The sequence below is a fragment of the Peromyscus leucopus genome, chromosome 12, assembly GCF_004664715.2.
Source record: "Peromyscus leucopus breed LL Stock chromosome 12, UCI_PerLeu_2.1, whole genome shotgun sequence".
Classification (NCBI taxonomy): Eukaryota; Metazoa; Chordata; class Mammalia; order Rodentia; family Cricetidae; genus Peromyscus; species Peromyscus leucopus.
This window is the reverse complement of record NC_051073.1, coordinates 61,944,861-61,965,852: the sequence shown is the minus strand read 5'-3', so window position 1 is coordinate 61,965,852 and position 20,992 is coordinate 61,944,861. Positions and strand designations below refer to the sequence as shown.

Below are 20,992 nucleotides of genomic sequence, written 5' to 3'. Positions count from 1 at the left end.
GGCCCGCGGGAGAGAGGGGAGGAGAAAGCCGAGGAGAGTGGGGCCCGGCGGCCGAGGGAGAAGGGAAGGGGCGCCGAGAGCGGGCGCGCGGGGACTCAGCGAGGGTGCGTCCCGAGAGGCGACAATTCCGGGCGTCCCAGCCCGCCAGCAAGAAGGATGGTGGCGGCGGGGCGCGGGCCAGCCCGGCCGCGGGCGCCGTGAGCCCGAGTGCAAGCGCCCGGCATGCGGCTGCGGTCCCCGGCCTCGGCCCCGCTCCGTCCCCGCTGCGCGCCCCCGCCGAGCGGCGCGCACCATGCCGCGGGTGCCCGCGACCCTCTACGCCTGTCTGCTCGGGCTCTGCGCGCTCGTGCCGCGCCTCGCAGGTAAGCCGCGCCGTCCGCTGCGCGCTCGGGAACTTGGCTCGCCCGCGGCCGCTTGCAGGGGCCGAGGGTGCGGTGCTCCCCGGGACGCTCCCCGGTGGGACGGCGGGGCTCGGGCTTCGGATCGGCGTGCGCTGCCAGGTTCCCTCCCGGGCTGAGGAGGAGCCTTCCCTTCCTGTGTAAACAGCCGGCGTCTAGTGGCCGAGCCCGAGGGCGCCGGGGACTCGGGAGGGAAGGCCTCCCCGCCCGGTGCTGGGGCCCCAGCTCTGCGCTCGCCTGCACAAAGCGGCCCTTGTGGCCCGCGGGGAGTGATGTGGGGGCCAAAGTGCGGCGGCCCGGCCACTCCGGAGGGCGGTGGATAGTGCAACTTTCTCTACGCCTGGTCCAAGTGGAAAGTTGTCAGCTCTCTCCGCAAGTCCAAAGTTATGGCCCCACCTGGGACTCCGCCATCTGATCCTTTTCTCGTACGGCGATTCACAAACAGTGGTCTGACTGCGGAGGGGCTGCGGCTGGCACTGCTTTAGCCGGACGTTCCCTTGTCCTGGCGGCGATGGAGGGGCCCCCAGATACCTGCGTTAAGTTTTCAGACTTGTAAGTGGCAGTTAAGAAGTCCCTAGAGGAAGGATGCTGCTAGTCGGCGCTGGCTGCCAGGAACAGGAGCTTGCCCTACCTCCTCCAAACCAGCCCACTCCAAGCAGGAGTTTCCGAACTTTCTCCTTCCCTTCGGAAGTAATTGTGTATTGATTAAGGGTGCGCTAGGCACTTTCAAGCCCGAGGTACTTGTTTTGTCTTTCGGAGCCCAGCCGTTGCCTGGCTGCTTGAGGGGAGAACTCTGTTCCCCTACCGCGTCTCATTTACATGAAGGAGGTTGAGGTTTCCATCTGAGAGCGGGGAGCGGGTAGAGGAAACAAAAACGCCGTTCAGGCCCCAGTCCAAACTTAATAGTGTAGCAAGGCTGCTTTTATGGGAAAATAAGTAGATCAGTGAGTCCCCCCCCCCCCCCCAATCTGGCAACGAGTGCCCATCTTTGGTGTTCACGAGTCCCCCAGGGAAACGCAAAGAGAGATGTAGCTTGAATCACCACCCTCTGGAATATATCCTTGTCAACTGGCTTCACTTTAGGACAGTCTTTTAGTTTGAAGTTTATGCTCTTTTTATTGTTCGTGGAAATTTTTTTCTTTTAGCTTTTTTTTTTTTTTTTTGGTGATGGTGTTTTAAAATTTTTTGTCAGAATAAACATACAGCCACCTTATATTAGCTTCGCGAAATTCAAGTTTGGGAATAGCTATAGTTTCCTCCCAGTTAGACATTCTTTGATTCTCATGAAAACTCCAAACATTTGCCATGGCAAAGACTTGAATCTTTGAGTTTCCAGCAGCCTGTCTTATCTTATTTACTTCCCCTCCCCCAGCCCTTCCCAGATTCACCTCCCTTCCCTACCCGCCCAACTTTGTGTCCATTTAAAAGAACACAAGGAGACCATCTTTGTGCTGCCTAAATACCCTTGACCCTGTGGTCTTCAACTTGATCCTGCTCTGTTTACCTGGGCTACAGTCCTAGAGAAAACTCCACTCCCAGCAGTTAACTCGGGTCTATAGCTCCCTGGCTAGGGTTTTGCTTTTTTTTTTTTTTTTAAATGTATCCCACCTGGCCTGTAACTCTATGTAGACCAGGCTGGTCTCCAGTTTACAGAGACCCATTTGCCCTCACCTCCCAAGTGTTGGGATTAAAGGGGCGCCCCACCCCTTGAGGTACCCTTCAGATGATCAGAGGCGTTGGGTTTTTCACTTGCATGTCATTTCATCTCTTTTGCACGTTCCCGAGCCTCCCAACAGGATTTTCATCCCGGAGACCGGCCCTGGAAGGCCACATGCCTTTCCCTCGGAGGGCTTCAGGGTGTGTGTGAGTGCTGAGCCTAGGCCCAGGGCTGCTTGGTCATTGTACCTTATCTTGGAGCCTGGGCGGTTTACTTGGTGCCTTCACAGTGAAGTTTTGTCCCTTGTCCTGTGATCACAGGTGTTTATCTTGTGCTGCCCGCCCCCCAAAGTCAGTAAGACGGTGGTAGCGCGCCAGCCTCCAGGGTGGGCCACCTCCTCCTCAGAGTGCCCTGGCCCGCGCTTTGCAAGGTCAGACATGTGGGTAATTCGACTTAGCTTCCCTGGGTTGCTGACCCACCTTGGCCCTTTGTTTCCTGTCCCGCCACCCCCACCCCCCCCCTTTTTTTTCTTGAAAGGTGGCAGGAACTTTCTCCTGTTGGCGTCTCTTGCTGACGGGAACATCATTTAGAAAGGAAAATCATAGTTCCCTGGGGAAAGAGATGGGGTTGTGAAGTCTGGTGCCCATGTGGGTGTTCCTAGACCAGCGAGTGAACCCGGCAGGCAACAGACCTTAAGTTTAAGGGGCTCGCTGTAATAATAAGCCTTTGCTGCTCTGCCGCCCCACCCTTGCCCCCACCAAGAGTATCTCCTTAATTATTCCTGGGGCCAAGAGACTCCAGGCTGGAACCCGACACACAAGATCTCACAAACCCAGGGAAGGGTGGAACTGAGGGGGCCTCCCGTGCCCACTTCCGCTCTAAGGCAGAGAGGGGAGTTGGTCTCACCCCCCCCCATGCATGACCGGAGTCATGTTTGCTGCCGTGGTTATTATTTTATAAGCCATCAAATGTTCTTTTAGCGGATGGCCCTGCAAACTAGAATGCTCCCGAACACCAAGAGACCTTTGTTGCATTTAGAGAATGCAAGTTGGCAGCTCCGGTCCTCCTCACCCTGTCCCTGGCCCACCGCGGCTGTGGGCGGATGCTGGGGTGGGGGCGGGGCTGCTGGAATTTGGCTGGATTGGCAGCTCCCTTGAGGTAACCGGGCCCAGGACCCTGAAATGCGAAGGGTGGCCTCGGTTCATAGGCAACTATTTACCCTCTGGGATTTACATGTTAACTCCACCGTCCTCAGTCAGGGGGGGCTTTTCATGAAGGGGACTGAGGCAGAAGAGGGCAGGGTCTAATTAGCTCTAATTAGTATTCCTCCCCGCTTGTTTCTCCATGCTTATTTAGCTACTGCGGCAACGAGGAATTAAAATATCTAAGTAGCTTGGCAAATCGCCCTTGTGCCTGCCTGGCCCCGGTAACAACTTTTTTCTTCTTCAGCCTGGTCATGGAAATGGCGTAGCAAGTCTTAAGTTCTAACGAGATCGGCAGTGTGGGTTAATTACACACAGTACTTAAATGATAGGGTGGCTTTTCCGAGGCTGTGGCTGCTGGGGCTGTGGCTGGGGTCTTTACACAGGTGTTTTCACTTGGCTGGCCAAGAGCTTTGGAAGGCCTGAGGGGGTTGGTTTGTTTTCCTTCCCTCCAGCAGGGGAAATTGGTTGGCTTTGAAGCAGCGGTTCTCAACCTGTGGGTCACGACCCCCGGAGGCGCGCGGGACCCTTTTACAAGGGTGGCCTAAGACCATGGAAAGCACAGAGATTTTTACATAATGGTTCACAAACGGTAGCCAAAATTACAGTTGTGAAGTAGCAGCGAAAATTTAATTTTGTGGTTGTGTGTGTGTGTGGGGTGGGGGTCACCGCAACTTGAGGGACTGTGTTCAAGGTTGGTAGCCTTAGGACGGTGGGGAACCGCTGCATTACAGGGTGATAGGCACCCGTTTGTCGGTGAGGATTCTTTTTGCTTTGGTAGGGTGCAGGTCTGGGTCTGGATGAGCTGCTTTAGGGCCTCCAGCGGACTCACCCAAGAGGCTGGGTGCTGCAGCGTGGGGGCCAGCCTGACTGGATCCCTTCCGCAGCCTTGCCAGAGTTGTTCAGATGTGTTCCCTGTCTCTGGCAAAGCCACTTATGCACCCATCCGACCCCTTTGGTTACCCTTCATCCCCCAGTCAGAGTAATCCTGTTGAAACCGCTCAGATCGCATCCATCTGCTTGGAGCCTTACAGGCTTCCGGTCCTGCTGGAAGCCCCGTGGCCTCCTGCCTTCTCCACCACCGGCTCCTCACAGACTTCCCATGGTCCCACTGGCCCTGCTGCCTCCTGCCTGGACTGTCTTCCAGGTAGCTACTGTCCAGCTGCTTCCCTCACCCCCACAGGCCTCGTCGTGGTGTCTCCCGTTCAGTCCATGGCCTCCAGCTGCTGCTTCCTTCCCTGTGTCCTTTTTCCTTCCTTGATTTCCCTCCATCGACTGTCCTGACCTGTCTGTCCCTCCTCCATGTCTCTCAACCGCCCCTCCCCCCCAGACCTCTCTTTGAAGTCAGGGTGTCTATGGGCAGCTGCTGTTAGGAGGGAGCGTTCTGGGGGAGGGGGACCACGTCGCAAGGTGTCAGGATTCATTGAGCTGGAATCCATGATAAAGGCCCCGTGGCTTGCTTCAACCCCTGAACTGTGTGTGCTGGGGAGGCTGGGTGACCCTCATCATGACCTACCTTCCTTTCCCATGGCTTTAAAACCTTAGAAAATTTAGACATTTTGAATCTTCACATCCACTTTCCCTGTTATCAGTATCTTACATTATCAGTGTCTTACGTTAATTAGTGCTGTGTGTCTGTCACAGTGGGTGAACCATATTGACACACCCTGATTAGCCTGATTAGTCCACACTGCTCAGACTGAGTTTTTAACCCTTTTCTGTTCTGGGATCCCATTGGGGTACCACATTGCATGAAACTGTCATGCTGTCTTGGGCACCTACCTCTTGGTTGTGATGGTTCGGATGGCTGTCCTTGCTTTAGTTGGTTTTGACAGTTGAGAGTGCTGTTCTGTTTATTTTCTAGACATTGCTTCTGTTGTCGACACTGACGGTTTTTTCTCTTGATTGGGCAGAGTTTTAAGTTTGGGGAGGAACGTTCTAGGGGGTAACCGGTTGCCTCCTCATTTCTTTCTCTTTTTGAGACAAGGACGCATTCATCCCAGGCTGGCCTCAAGCTCTCAGGTCCTTGAACTCATTCCTGCCTCCATCTCCTGGGCGCTGAGCTAAATACTCCATTTTGCAGCGCTGGATCGTTAGATTCGGGTTAAATCCCTGGGTTTAACACTGTACCAAGTAACCACATCCCCAGACTCGACTGCCTTAGCTGAGCCGGCTCCCTGCTGTGGCAGAGGACCCTAGTTTGATTCCCAGCATCCACCATGAGGTGGCTCACAACTCCCTGTAACTCCAGCTCCAAGGGATCCGATGTTTTTGGCTTCTGAGGGCAACAGCATGCATGTGCACACACCCACATACAGATCCGTACACGCAATTAAAAGTAATATAATTGTTAAAAAAAATCTTTTTTATTTAAAAAACGTGGTGTATGTGTGCACAGGTGTGTGTGTGTGTGTGTGTGTGTGTGTGTGTGTGTGTGTGTGTGTGTGTGTATATGCATGCCAGTGAGCATACGTGTAGAGAGGCCAGAGGAGGACGTTGGGTATCTTCCCCTACTGCCTTCTGTCTATCTGACTTCCTTCTCAGTGAGGCTGGGTCTCTCACTGAACCTGAAGGTCACCGATAGACTGAGCTGGCTGCCTGCCTCTGCCTCCCAGTGCTGGGGTTTCAGCAAGCATGTGTGGCTGTGCTCAGCTTTTATGTGGGTTCTGGGGTTTTGAACACATGCCCTCGTGTGTGCATAACAAATGCTACCACCACTGAGCATCCTCTATGGCCTTTGTTCTCCGCGCACGAGCGCGCGCACACACGTGTGCGCACACACACACGTGTGCGCACACACACACACATCATGTATGTATGGAGATGAGAGGGTGACTTTCAGGAGTCAGCTCTCTCTGCCTCGTTCCTGCCGAGGCATGTGCTGGAGGTCCTGGAGGCCCATGAGCTTCTGAGCATTCCGTCTCCGCCTCCTATATCACGCTGGGAGTGCTGGGGTTACAGACGTGTGCCACCACATCTAGCTTGTTTATTTTCGTCTGGGGATTGAGTTCAGGTCATTAGGTTTGCACAGCGATACCTTTTACTTGCTGAGCCAACCCCAGTTGCCTCCCCTGGTTTTGAGTACGTCATACCCTCGCATAATTTCTCTTTTCTGCTCTAACACGGAACTCTTCCGTGAGCCATTTGTATGCAGAGACTATGCCAATTGTTCTGTACGGTTCCAGTTCTGGTGTATGTGCTGTCAAGGTGAGCACCTCACATAGTTTTTCTGAGTATAAGAGGGATAAGGAGAGAAGACACCTGTCTTTTCTCATCACCCAGTAGCCCAGGATAGTCCCCTTATGGCCCCTGTCCTGCACGGATGGTCCCTGTTAGATCCTTATACTTCAGTGTTTCTGTAACATGTTATACTTACCCATCCTATATTTTTTATTCAAAAGCAGCATTAAATATACTTCTGTATCTTGTTTTATTTTATTTTATTATTTATTTATTTATTTTTGAGACAGGGTTTCTCTGCACAGCCCTGGCTGTCCTGGAACTCACTCTGTAGTCCAGGCTCTCCTTGAACTCAGAGATCTGCCTGCCTCTGCCTCCCTAGTGCTGAGATTAAAGGCGTGTGCCACCACCGCCCAGCTGCTTTTTATTTTTAACTTAGCCATGCATTGGGGGTAAACTTCATGTCAGGGTCTTCATTCATTTTTTTTTATAGCTACAGAGTATATCATTGTATGAATTACTGTTTTCAAAAGTGGAAGAAGGTACTCGATCCAAATTTGAGGCCAGCTTTGGCTACATAGTGACTTGGAAGGTATCCAGGCCTATGAGACCCCAACAAACCAATCAATCAATTAAAAAAAATGCAAAGTCCTATCCGTAAAGCTGGTGTTGGGGTCTTTGGTAGATGTCTGATGTTCAGAAAGACAGTCAGAAGATAGGACGTACTGAGGTAGCATCTTGCTAGGACACACTTGAATTTTGTGGGGCCATCTTTAGACATGACAGTTTAGTTGCTGGATTCCCTGCTGGAAACCCTGTGTCTTATATGACAGATGTGAAGGGCACAGAAGCCGGAAGGGTCATGCTAATTTGGTACCGGCTTTTACTCACTTCCGTTATCTCGTGGAATGTTTTGAGTCAGGCAATTGCAGCCGCTGGCTGTCTGCTTCAGTAATGGTTATCCAACTTTTGGAAGCTCAGGGTGGGCAGAAGTGAGAGGGGCAGGCTGGAGCAGAGGGGGTCTGGTGGAGGGTCCTGCAGAAAGTTAGGCCAGAGGGCTGCCTTGAGCTGTTGGCTCTGGAGGGGCTGGGGAGGAAGGGTTGGATTAGGAAAAACACTTCACGAGTCTTGGACAAGCGATAGGCCGGACATGGACTGCCTGGAGGTGATTGATGAGAGAGGGGGCTGAGTCAATGAGTTTTGGAAGGAGAGCGTATTTTTAGATCATCTTTTGTAATAAACCCCGAACGTGACTCGAAGTTAGAGCTTCAGAGAGTTGAAGCTGAGCCGAGACTATTGGCTGTAAATGACCAAGAAAACATGAGGCTGCCGGCCGGGCCGAGAGTGCCTATCTCTGTGACCTAGACACAACATTGCGACATCGGTGAACTCTGGCTTGCTTGGTCTTGTAGCATTCATTGCTTCCTTCCTTTTCAAAATGCGTAGTGGTGCCAGTGACTCATGCAGCCAAATCCAAACTCTGAAATATTAATAGGTGGAGAGCAGAGATGCCAAGGGAAGTGACTCTGTCCCTGGGATGTGCATGGCACACAGCTGTGATGGGGGGCGGGCTGGGGAGCTGCTTGCTATCTGGTGCTGGGCACCCCTCAAGCTCCCAGGAACAGCACCTGTGGCGAGGGCTGTAGCTCTAACCCCCCCAGTCCAGGGCTCAGAGATTAGGAGGCATGTAACGCAGAGTGTCTGGAATCTGGATCTGTCCCAAGGGCGGCCTAATTTTAGGGCAGTTGAATGTCGTAAAACCACTTCATTATCGAGTGTGAATATGGAGTATTAATAGAAATAACTACTAAAGCACAGTCATTTGGTGTTTTTATGGCTGTTCCGTACGGCTTTTGTTTTTTCTTGTGCTTTTTTTTTTTTTTTTGGTTTTTGTTTTTGAGACAGACTCTCACTCTAGCCCAGGCTGGCCTGGAATTTGCGCTCTGTACCACTTATGACAGACAGTCCTTCCGGCTCCACCTCCAGAATGCTGAGATTACAGGCATGAGCCACCATGCCCAGCTGGCTGTTCGTCTGTTGTCATACCAGGTATCCGTTGTATTATGGAGCTCCTATTAATAATAGTCCAGGTCTTTGGAGGTGAGAGACCAGAAGACTGAGGTCTGTCTAGCCTAGCTCAGAAAAAAAAGAAATTGGCCTGCCAAGCCCTGCGTCCTCAGCCTGGACTCCTGGGGTTCAGGTAATCGGGAAGTGCTAGCTGTGAATTCATGTGGTTTTGAGCTGAACCCTGAGTGAGGGCTCTGACCACAGACTGCTTTTCAGACCACGGTGTGGTTAGCAGTCTCCGTGGAGCTCAGCTGGCCACAGCCTCCCTGTGTCCCAGAGAGCACAGGGACCACCAGATGGACACCCTGTATCGGCGCTTGACAACTGGGACCCCTGTGGACCTTCTTCTGGTCAACAGCACTCCTTGTTCCCAGTCACTTTGTCAGCTTCCCTTAGGTTTCACGTGCAAAATGTGGCAGCTTAGTTAGCTTGCCTCAGAACACTCCCAGCTCCTAGGCTCTGAAGTTACCTTATATTGCAGAGATGTGTGTGTGTGTGTGTGTGTGTGTGTGTGTGTGTGTGTGTGTGTGTGTGTGTGGCTTTTTCCAGACAGGGTTTCTCTGTATAGTCCTGGTTGTGCTGGAACTCACTCTGTAGATCAGGCTGGCCTCAAGGGATCCACTTGCCTCTGCCTCCTGAGTGCTGGGATTAAAGGCGTGTGCCACCATTGCCCAGCTTCTTATTTTCTTAAAAAACAAAACAAAACAACACCACCAAAAAACCCCGGAGGGCTTGAGTTGAATTTATACGTGATAAGGTTGAGGAGAGGCAGAGAAAAGCAACTTTTGTTTTAGATCTGTTTTTTTCCTTCCCTCTGATAGTTTGACTGGTAAGGGGATTTGGCCCAAACCAGAACTTTTTGCAGCCCACACACCTGTTCTCAAGCGCCTAGGTATCTATTTGGAAATTACTGCTTTAAAACTGGAAAGGAACTGGGTGGTGGCGACATAGGCCTTTAACTCTAGCACTCAGGAGGCAGAGGCAGGCCAATCTCTGGGTTTGAGGTCAACCTAGTCTACAAAGAGAGTTCCAGGACAGCCAAGGCTGCACAGAGAAACCTTGTCTCGGAAAAACAAACAAAAACACAACCTGGCAAGGAAGTTGGGCAACCTGGCGCAGGCCTGTACTCCCAACGCCGGGAAGGTTGAAGCAGGAGGATCAGGGCTTCAAGGTCAGCTTCAGCTGCATGGGATTTTTATCTCAAAAAACTAGACAAAAGTAGAAAGGAGGCCGGGCGGTGGTGGTGCACACCTTTAGTCCCTGCACTCAGGAGGCAGGGGCAGGGGCAGGCAGATAGATGTCTGTGAGTTTGAGGCCAGCGTGGTCTACAGAGCAAGTTTCAGGACAGATTCCAAAGCTGCACAGAAAAACCCTGTCTCAAAAAACAAAATAAAAAGACTCTGTCAGTGAGAGCAGGCATGGCACATGGCCCCTGCTCCCCAGTTACTTAAGATTTAGGACCTTGGTCTGTTTAGTTCTCTCACTCCCTGTGGCTCCTCCTGCCTGTGGCTCCTCCTGCCTGTGGCTCCTCCTGCCTGTGGCTCCTCCTGCTGGTGACGGTCCTGTGTGAAGGATGAAGTTGGGCCCCTGTGAGCTCCAGTTGCAGCCTGGCATCGAGAGGGTGCCCGTCTGACAGGAATGCTGGCACTCTGCTCCAGTTCCTGGAGTGTGAGATGGGGGACGAACGCCAGGAGGACAGCTGCTGTGGGTCAGCTGCTGTGGGTGAGGGGGTCCAGAGTTCAGGGTCAGGATCCCGCCTGGCAGAAGCCACTGTCCTCTCCGACTCTGAGTGGCAGTGTCACTTCTTACCGCTTCTTAACCCGCTCCACCTGCACCCTGTCCCTGCTCCTTTGCCATTTAGGGTGTTTGTGGGTATTTTGCAGCCAAGTGGCCGAGGAGAAGCAGAATGTTAAAACTATAAATTAGGGAACTGCTGGGGTTCCTTTCCCCTTCTATTTTGATACTTCTCTTTTACTCTTTATAGTTTCACTTGTTTTTCCAGTTCAGTTGGAGGTATGATTGTCAAGTATCGGAAAGAAAAAGTATAGATTACATTACACAGTGATGTTTTAATGTATACGTACAGTACGAAATTACGCCACAAGCTAAAGAGTTGCTTATTTGTGTGTGTGTGTGTGTGTGTGTGTGTGTGTGTGTGTGTGTGTGAGAGAGAGAGAGAGAGAGAGAGAGAGAGAGAGAGAGAGAGAGAGAGAGAGAGAGAGAAGAGAGCATTTATGATTAACTCTCTTGGGAATGGAGAGATGGCATTTGCTACTCTTGTAGAGGACTCAGAATTGGTTCCCAGTACCCACATGCAACCCTCTGTTACTGCAATTCCAGGGAATCTGGCGCCCTCTTTTGGCTTCCATGAGTGATGCACACACGTGGTGCATATACAGACATGGAAGCACATTTTAAAAAATGAATAACTCCTGAAAAAGTATTTCTTATCCGCTTACCAGCGCACAGTGTATTATTTTGCCTGTAGTCGCCATACTGTACAGTAAGTAGGTCTCTAGAACGTGTTCACCCCATCTACAGTTTGGTACTTTTGACTAACAATCTCGCTCCCCACCCTGTGCGCCCTTGGCAACCACCATTCCGTTCTCTGCTTCTGTAAGCTTGACTTTCAGATTCCATGAGCTTGCTGCGTGCAGCAATATCCTTCGATGACCGGATTTCATTTTTAAAAACTTAACATTTCATTATATGTACAGACTAAATTTTCCTTATCATTGATTATATATATTTTTAAATTAAGAAAAAAAAATTGAGGCAGGTTCTCACTACTTAGCCTGACTCTACCTCCCAAATGTTGGGATTAAAGGCATGTGCCTTCCTGCCCAGCAAAAATAAAAATAAATAAAATTGTATATTTATGTGTGCGGGTATGGGCGGGTGTGGGCACCTCAGTGCATGTGCCTTCAGAGGCCAGAGACATCACATTCCTTAGAGCTGAGGTTATAGGTGATTGTGAGCTGCCCAGCCTGGGTTCTGGGAACCAAAGAGGGTCTTTAGCAGAAGCAGTATGAACTTTTAACTGCTGGCTCATCTCTCCATCCCCTTGAGGTGGGTCTTACATAGTTCAGGCCAGCTTTGGACTTGCTGTAGATGAGGTTAACCTTGACCTTTCCACCTTCTCGCTCCCTTTTCCCCAGTACCTGTGTGCACCACCTCACCTGGCGTAGGAAGTGTTGATGGAGCCCAGAACTTGCTGCACACCAGGCAAGCACTGAGCCGAGTTACATCCCTAGCACTGAGTCTATAATCCGTGTTGAGTTGCCTTTTGCATGTGGGCTGAGTTAAGGGTATAGTTTCATCCTGTTGTGCGTGGGTGGCCACTTGTCTCCACACTGCTTACTGGAGAGACCAAGCTTTTATTGTGGTTGTTAGCGCCATTGCTGGAAATCTGTGGACCGTAAATGTGAGGTTTTACTTTATGGGCTCTGTTTTGTTCCATTGTATCTGCTTTTTTATTTTTTTGGGGGGTGGGGTGGGCCAGGGGCAGAGGTGGAGCTGGTTTTGAGGCAGGATGAAACAGGCAGGGAAAATTCTGGGTACAAGAGGAGGATGGGCACCCCTCACTCAGGAATCTGGTTGAAGCCACAGGAAAGCAAGAACAATTACCAGCTGCCTAAGGCTGCAGTGTTCTAGGAATCTCACCAGAAACCTTATTTGCAGAGAAAGGACTTCTAAAAGCCTTGTGTAACCCTAGGGTTTTCCTTTATCAGATTATAATCCCGCCAGAGGCATCTCTCATTTAAGAGACAAAGAGGGACTAGAGAGACAATGGCTAGTGATTAAGAGCATTTGTGACTCTTCCAGAGGACCCAGGTTTTAGGTCCTAGTACCCACATGGAGGCTAACAACTATCGGTAACTCCTGTTCCAGGGGGTCTGACACCCTCAGGCATGGATTCTGTGCACATACATCCATGCAGGCAAGACACTCATATACAAAAGAAAAGAAGTCTTTTCAGTAACCTCTTTTTCATAATTTATTTTTATTTCTCTTATGTGCATTGGTGTTTTGCCTGAATGCATGCCTGTGTGAGTGGTGTCAGATTTTGGAGTTACAGACAGTTGTGAGCGGCCATGTGGGTGCTGGGAATTGAACCCGAGTCCTCTGGAAGAGCGGTCAATGCTCTTAACCGCTGAGCCATCTCTCCAGCCCCCAGTAACCTCTTGAAGTACCTTGAGAGACACCAAAATGATCTATATTGGTCATACTAAGACAATTTACAGCTTACTCTCCTTGGAGGAGTCCATACTTATACTTGGGTGTGTCTTTCTTCTTACCTAAGCTTATATTAAAGTATCTTCAATAATAATCTCCCAACTCTGCTTGATAAACTGGCTAGTCCTGAAATTCTCTCCAGTGTTGAAGCCATGAACGCTGGTTTGGCCCAAGCCAAGGCCCTAAAAGATTAGGGAGCTCCAGTTGCTGAGGGTGACAGACAGTGGGAGCCGAGTCTCCGTCTCCTCCCCGCTGACATTTTGATTAGTGTAGATTGGTAGTATGAAGCTGGGGAGTATGATACCTCCAGCTTTTGTTCTTTTTGTTCAAGACTGCTTCGCCTCTTTGAGATAAATTTTAGGATTTCTTAAAACAATTTCAGTGGAAAATGCATAGGATTTGGATAGGAGCTGCGTGACTCTGCAGGTCCCTTTGGGTAACATCTGTCTTTTGAACAATTATTCATTCTTCCAACCCATGTACATGTCTGTACCAGGGTTTTTCTTTGGGGTCATCAACCAGCCCCCAAATTGTAACACAGTGACTTACTAGTTTTGAATGCTTGACCTTAGCTTAGCTCTTTTCTGGCTGGTTCTTGTAACTCAACCTCTTTCTCTTTCTCTACCTTTTGCCTCGAGGCTTTTTATTTTTTTCCCTTCTGTATGATATTTCACTTTCACTGCCCCTCACTGGCTGGTGGCTGCCTGGCTTCTGGCTCTGGATGTCTCTCTCATTCTCTCCTCCTCCTCTTGCTTCTCTTTTCTCTGGAGCCTAGATTTCTCCTGTTTATTCTCTGCCCGCCAGCCCCTTCTATCCTTTCTCTGCCTAGCTATTGGCTGTTCAGCTTTTTATTAGACCAATCAGGTGCCTTAGGCAGAGTGAGACAAACGCAGCACATCTTTACAGAATTAAACAAACGCAGCAGAAACAAAAGTAACACACCTTTACACAGTTGAAGTCATATTCTGCAGCAAAAATGAATGTAACACATCTTTGCCTAGTTAAAACAATATTGTATAACACATGTCACTCCATTTTTTTTTTCTCCCAAGACAGGGCTTCTCTGTGTAGCCTTGACTGTCCTGGAACTCGCTCTGTAGACCAGGCTGGCCTTGAACTCAGAGATCCACCCGTCCCCCACCCCCAGTATTGGAATCACTGCCCAGTGTCATTCAGTTTTTTTAAAGCCTGTTTAACGTGTATGACTGTTTTGCTGCATGTATGTACATGTACCATTTGTGTGCCTGGTTCCTGCAGAGATCAGAAGGTGGCACTGGATTTCTAGAACTGGAATTACAGATGGTTGTGGGCTGCCAGGTCCTCTTCAAGAGCAGCCGTTGCTCTTAACTGCCCAGCCTTCTCTCTGGCCCCTCTCTCCTTTTTTCTTTCTTTCTTTCTTTCTTCTTCTTTTTTAGATTGGAAATCCCCTTCATTATTGAAATTTATTTCTGAGTTGGTTGCTTGTGTTTTGATGTTGTATACGGAATGGTGTTCTTTATTTTTCAGATAGCCTGCTGTCAGTGTGTAGAACTGTACCGATTATTTACAATATTAGTTTTTTTAAAAATTTTTTATTTACTTTTGTGTGTGTTTGCGTGTGCGAGCATGCTGCCGTGTGTATGTGGAGGTCAGAGGACAACTTCGGGGTTGGGTCCCTCATCCCACCTGTACGTGGATTCCAGAGATTTGAATTTGGGTCATCGTGTCCGGCAGGTGACCTTTACCCACCGACTGAGCTGTCGTGTGGGTCTCTCTCTCTATGTTCATGATGTTTAGTTGGGAACACTCCCCTATTTCCCTGTATTTCCTTCACCATCACATTTAATTTTGTTTTCTTTTCCTCCCTTAAGAGCTGAACTGTTGTCAGGCATGTTGACACGGTCTTGCAATCATAGCGGTCGGGAGGCTGAGGCAAGAGCATGGGGAGCTGGGGTCAGAGATAAAAAAGTCAGCAAAACCCAACAAAAGCCTCCAACCTTCTTCCTCCATCCTCCTCCATCCGGTGCGCACTTCCCCTGTCCTCTTTAGGAAGCAGTGACCAGGCTGCCGATGGGTCTGTTAGAGATTAATTAGGTCATTCTCATTCAGAGACAAATTCCGGAGCTGCACACAAGCTCCGCTCTTGGCCCGAGGCCACCTGTGCTTTGCTGAGAGGAAGGGAGAGACCGGCAGGGTCAACTCCACCAAGGACACCTGTGCTGTTGGTGCAGAAGGGGAGGGAGGAGAGAGAGCAGCAGATTTCATCTCACTGCCACAGTCGAGACCTCCCCCCAGATGAGTGGGACGGGAGAGGGGAGGCTGGCCTGGCTCTGAAGTTTCCTTCTAATATTAGCTTCCAACTTCTTCCTTCCTTCCTTCCTTCCTTCCTTCCTTCCTTCCTTCCTTCCTTCCTTCCTTCCTTCCTTCCTTCCTTCCTCCCTCCCTCCCTCCCTCCCTCCCTCCCTCCCTCCCTCCCTCCCTCTCTCTCTTTCTTTCTTTTTTTTTTGGTTTTTCGAGACAGGGTTTCTCTGTGTAGCTTTGCGCCTTTCCTGCACTTCGCTATGTAGACCAGGCTGGCCTCGAACTCACAGAGATCCTCCTGGCTCTGCCTCCCGAGTGCAGGAATTAAAGGCATGCGCCACCACCGCCCGGCTTTATTATTATTAATTATTATTAGTGTGTGTATGCACAAAGGCCAGGAGAGGGCATCCGATTCCCCACCTGATGTGGGTGCTGGGAACCAAACTCTGGTCCTCTGGGAGAGCAGCCAGTGCTCTTAACCACTCAGCCATCTCTCCAGACCCGTTAATGATGCTTCTGGCCAGAAACTAATCGGTGTATCTTCATCTTGCTTTGAAGGGCTCAACATATGCTCTAGCGGAAGTGCCGCCTCGTGTGAAGAATGTCTGTCAATTCACCCCGAATGTGCCTGGTGCTCCAAAGAGGTACGTGTGATGGGGAGGGGGAGAAAAGGACGGGGGCGGGCTGGGGGGACCACAGCACACAAATGGACCCCAGAAGCTGAGCAGGTGCTGGCTCATTCACATGTCTGACTTGTTCTAGATATTTGCCTACGAGAGTTTTACTGCAGAATTAGATCTTCAGCCCCCCTTCCCCCCCCCCCACCCCCCACCTCGCCTCTCCAGGTTTTTTGTTGTTGTTGCTGAGACAGTCTCATCAAGTTGCCTGGGCTGGCTCTGAATTGGCTCCCTTGCCTAGGCAAGCCTTGAATTTGCAGCCCTCTTAACCTCCCCATCTCCAGTACCTGAGGTTATATCCCATGCCACCGGGCCCATCTCAAAGCTTCCTTTTCTGGGTTCTTTCTCGTTTTGTTTGCATGTGGTGCTGAAACCGAAGGCCTTGTGTACCTAGGCAAGTGCGTTAGCGTTGAGCAATGTTTTAGCCTTGGAAGACGGGGTTGCTCACTAGGTCACACTTTACTTAGTTTTTCATTATCGGGGATTGGATTCAGGGTCTTGATCTACCACTGAGTTAAATTCCCAGCCCACAGGTTCTGGTGGTTCTGGTCGCTTTGTAGTGTTGAATGTTAATCAGAGAAACCAGATTGTGTTCTCTTTGACGTGGGAACCAATGAGGACTCTGCTGTAGGCTCCTTCCTGATCTTTGGGCGAGCATTTTGAGGAAGAGCCGAGCTTGGGAAGTGAGTCTCTTGTGTAACAACTCAGGCCTTGGGCTAGTGGTGTCCATAAATACCATAATGTAAAGTGACGACTCTGCCTTTAAAGGAAGTTTAAAAAAAAAAAAAAAGGTTTATGCAGAGTCACTGTGGCCTAGGAACAAGGACTCCAGGATGTTCTACGATGGACAAGTTAAATGGACTTTTGTAGTCACAGAACAAAAGGAAGTCAGACGTACATTTATTGCTCACATTGGTGGTAGCATCTGGCAGGTTCTGCCACAGAGCTGGGGATCTCTTTCATAGGTTTTCTTTTTCTTTGCTTTCACTTATTAATTTATTTTTCTTTTCACATTTTTTAGTTAGAGACAGGGTCTCACTATGTAGCTCTGACTATCCTGGAACTCACTATGTAGACTGGGCTGGCCTTGAACTCACAGAGATCTGCCTACCCACCCAGTGATGATATTAAAGACATGCGCCACCATGCCTGGCCCTTATTTTTTTTAATTTTTTTTTTTTTTAATGTGTATGTGTGTGGGTTTGTTCATGTGAGTGCAGAGGCCAGAGCCATCAGATCCTCTGGAGCTGGAGTCACAGGCGGGTGTAAGCTGTCCAACATGGTTCTGGGACTCTGGGTAGAATGCTCTTACCAGCTGAGCCACCTCTCCAGCCCTGTAGGGTTCCTCTTTTCTTTTGTAGGGTCTGGGATAGTTGGTCTTAGTTGTCAATTTGGTAGAGCCTAGGATCACCTGAGAGCAGGGTCCCTGGGCATGCCTCTGGGGAGTTCTCTCGATGACATGGATTGAGCCATTCCCTGCCTGGGATCCTGGACTGTATGTGTAACTTGAGAAGGGGAGATGAGTGACAGCACACTTGGATCAGTCTCTGCTTTGTGATTGTGAGTGTCATGTGACCAGCCGCCTCAAGCCCCTGCTGCTGCGACTTCCTCACCGTGATGCATGGCACCCTAGAATTGTGATGGATTGTTCCCAGAACTGTGAGCTAGAGTAAGCCTTTTCTCCCTAACTTGCTTTTATTAGAGTCTTTCCTCACAGCACTAGGAAAAGAAACTGAGACAGGGTCTCTAGCCCAGGCTGGCCTCAAGCTCCCCATGGAGGTGAGGATGACTGTGGACTTCTGATCTTCCTACTTCCATTTCCTGAGTGCTGGGACCACGGTCTGTGCTGCTACCCTTGGTCGATGTGGTGTTGGGGGTTGAAACCAGGACCTAGTCCGTGTTAGGCCAGCGCTCCGCCAACTGCGCTGTATCCCCTGCTCTGACATAGATTTTTGATGCTACAGCATCCTTAGTTTTAGGATTGGTGGAGCCCAGAATCCGCCACACTTAGTGATGAAGTTTGTTTTGAAGTTGGATTGAGTACTATGGTTAAATAGATCTTAAAGGTCCCAAGGCTGCCCAGGATAGTTTTGATTCTTGACTTACAGCAGTAAGTCCTGAATCCTCTTGTTCTAGTCAGGTTGTGGGGCCCTTACTAAACACGCAGCTTCCTTAGAGAACGGTGTTTCCACGGCACGGTGCTGGATGGTGGTCATCATAGTTATGGCATATTTAATGCTTATTAGGTAATTAGCCTCCATGGAATGAGTTTAGTTAAAAGATGGATGTAGCCAGGCGTGATGATGTATGCCTGTGATCTCGGCACTTAGGAGGCTTAGGCAGGAGGACCTCAGGTTAGAGGGCTAACCTGGGCTACACAGCAGGACCCTATGTCAAGAGCAAAACAAGGGCTTGAGAAACGGCTCAGCAGTTAGGAACACACACTGCTTGTGCAGGGGACCCAAATTTGGTTCCCAGGACCCATACCCATGGGAGCTAGCTCACAACCACCTGTAACTCCAGCTGCAGGGAATCTGACACCCTCCTCTGCGCTTTGAGGATACCTGTGCTCACATGTACACATACCCACACATGCAGACGCACATATAACAGATAATTAAAATTAGAAAGTAAATTTTAGAAAGTCAAAATGACAACAAGGCTGTCATTTTGTTTTCTTTTTCTTTCTTTCTTTCTTTTTTTTTTCTGAGACAGTGTCTCACTATGTAACCCTGGCTTACCAGGAACTCTCTATGTAGACTAGGCTAGCCTAGAACACACAGAGATCCCTTTGCCTCTCTGCCTCCCAAGTACTGGGATTAAAATGTGGTGTGATTTTGTTTTATCTTCGGCACAGTGGCTGCGCCTTAACCTACCGCTGTTTTCGCCAGCAACTGTGACTGTGCAGTTACCCACCTGCCTCTCTGGCTGCTGCTCCCAGGTGCTCAGGCTGCAGCCTGGCATGAACTCTGTTCCCAAAGGCACTGGCTCTGGTGCTGCTACTAAAGATAGCTTTAACTAGATCTTTATTGTTCTATTTATCAATAAAACTTGAGATTCAAAGGCTGGGGTGAAAACCTGCTAGCTCAGAGAGGTTGAATAGCAACTAGCTAACTTTCTCTCCTTGCTGGTGACTCTGAAAAGGTCCCTCCTTCCAATCCAACAAACAAACAAACAAACAAACAAAATGGGTCACTCCAAATCCCTCCCTACTACTTCCGGTGTGTCTATCTCTTCCAGATAACCTCTGACACTCTATGATTACTTTCTGTCAACTGGTTGCTATCTCAGCCTCCTGACCCTAGGTTAATTTTATTTAATTAATGCAAATGCAAATTCGGGGTTCACAGTGTGATCAAATATTCCCCAATAATGTGATGCCCAGCACCATTTCTTTAAATCATATAGGAAGGAATATGCTTGGGTGTTGTTAGATATATTATTATCACAAAGCAATGCAAATATTAGGTAGGCCAGTTGTCTTAGTGTTCTGTTGCTGTGAAGAGACACCATGACCAAGGCCACTCTTACAAAAGCGTTTAACTGGGGCTTGTTTACAGTATCAGAGATTTAATCCATTACCAGCTGGAGGGAAGCATGGTGACACACAGCATCATCATGGTGCTGGAGAAGAGCTAAGAGTTCTACATCTGGATTGACAGGAAGAGAAGGAGCCACTGGGCCTGGTTTGAGCATTTCAAACCCAAAGCCCCTCCCCAGTGACACACTTCCTCCAACAAGGCCACACCCATTCCAACAAGGCCATACTTTCTAATCTCTCTCAAGTAGTACCATTCCCTTATGACCAAGTATTCAAATATTTGAGCCTATGGGAGCCATTTCTTTTCAAACCACAACACCAGTTTTTTTCCTCCCTCCCTCCCTCCCTCCTTCCTTCCTTCCTTCCTTCCTGGATTTAGTGCCTTACAAACACAAACATGATACTTGGTCACTAGGACAATGCCATCATATGCACCAGAGTATATTTAGCACCAGAATTGCTGCCACTTTGGCACAAATTATGTCAATAGAGGGAGGCATAAAGTACACATCACCTTACATCCTGGTTCATGAGGGACACGTGCTTTGAACAATGTTTTGCATGAATTAAGCACTATAATAGTCTCATTGTAAAATTTTAATATTTTTCCTGGGCTCTAACCCTAGTGTTTGGGGGAAACGAACAATTTCTTTTTTCTTTTTTCAAGACAGCTTTTCTCTGTCCTAAAACTCATTTTGTAGCCCAGGCTGGTCTCGAACTCACAGAGATCCACCTGCCTCTGGGATTAAGGGCATGCTGCTACCACCACCACTGGGCCAAAATGCTCAATTTCAAAGCTTCTGATGAACTGAACCTCCCAAATGTCTGAATGGATCAGCCGGTAAATGGCTGTTGTTGCCTATGAGCATATTCTGATGAAATGGGCGGTGGGTTCTGGGAGCTAGAGTCTCTTTTTACTCTTTCTTTCTTATACAATCTTTCCAAAAGCCTGACCAGATACTGACAGTGAGTCAACCATTCTAAGTGGCACATTGTTGGTCTCGTCCACATACTGGGTCCCTAGTGAGCCCACAGGGTACCCTCTCTGCTTGCACAGAGCCTCATTCTTGGCTGCACTGGAATGCAACTTCCCAACTCTGGGGTGAGGTGTCCCTGGGGCATTGGTTGTGTTTTGGGGTGCTAGGGCTGGCAAATTCGGGAATGGGTTTGATCTAACTTGTGTCTTAGCAAGGCAGAGCACAGCTTGTGCCTTCCGAGCCACATTCTGGGATGCTGTTAGAGGAGCAAGGTCTCTCTGCCAGGAGCATGTGACACATGAGCACACACAGGGCTGGTACCCAGTGGACAGCCCCAGTGGATCCTAGCCAGAGTTAGCCAGAGAGGCGTTTGAATTTGTTTTCCAGACAGCATCTTAATCTGTAACTCAGACTGCCCTTGAACTCAGGATCCCCTTTCTTTAGCTATGCATGCCAGGATTGCAGGTGTCACCTCCAGCCACATCTCCCAGGGACCCTCTGCTAGGGGACCCCATCTCTGCATCTGACCCTGGCTGTGACCTCATGTCCGCTTCCCTGCCACTGTGTTCTTCCGAAGGAACTGAGCTGGAGGCAGCCTGTGGCCTGTGTCCCTTAGTGCCTTTTGCTGGTTCTCTGCCCGCCTCTGCAGCATGGCCCTGTTTGCCCGGACCTTCCTGCTTTGCTTCCCGTGGCGGTGGGAGGCTTCAGCCTTACTCTCTCTGCCTTTAGCACCAGGCTCTCCAGACCCTTTCCTACTGAGAGAGTGATGTGCAAGCC

At 49.6% G+C, this 20,992-nt stretch overlaps 1 protein-coding gene across 1 annotated transcript in view; it reads left to right on the top strand.

The window, feature by feature from the left end:
* Positions 1-20,992, top strand: part of Itgb5 (integrin subunit beta 5) — a 115,774-nt gene continuing 94,782 nt past the window's right edge. Inside the window, 2 exon segments of the mRNA XM_028886359.2 lie at positions 1-362; positions 15,579-15,664. Coding sequence (XP_028742192.1) covers positions 293-362; positions 15,579-15,664 — 156 coding nt within the window. The 5' untranslated portion in view covers positions 1-292.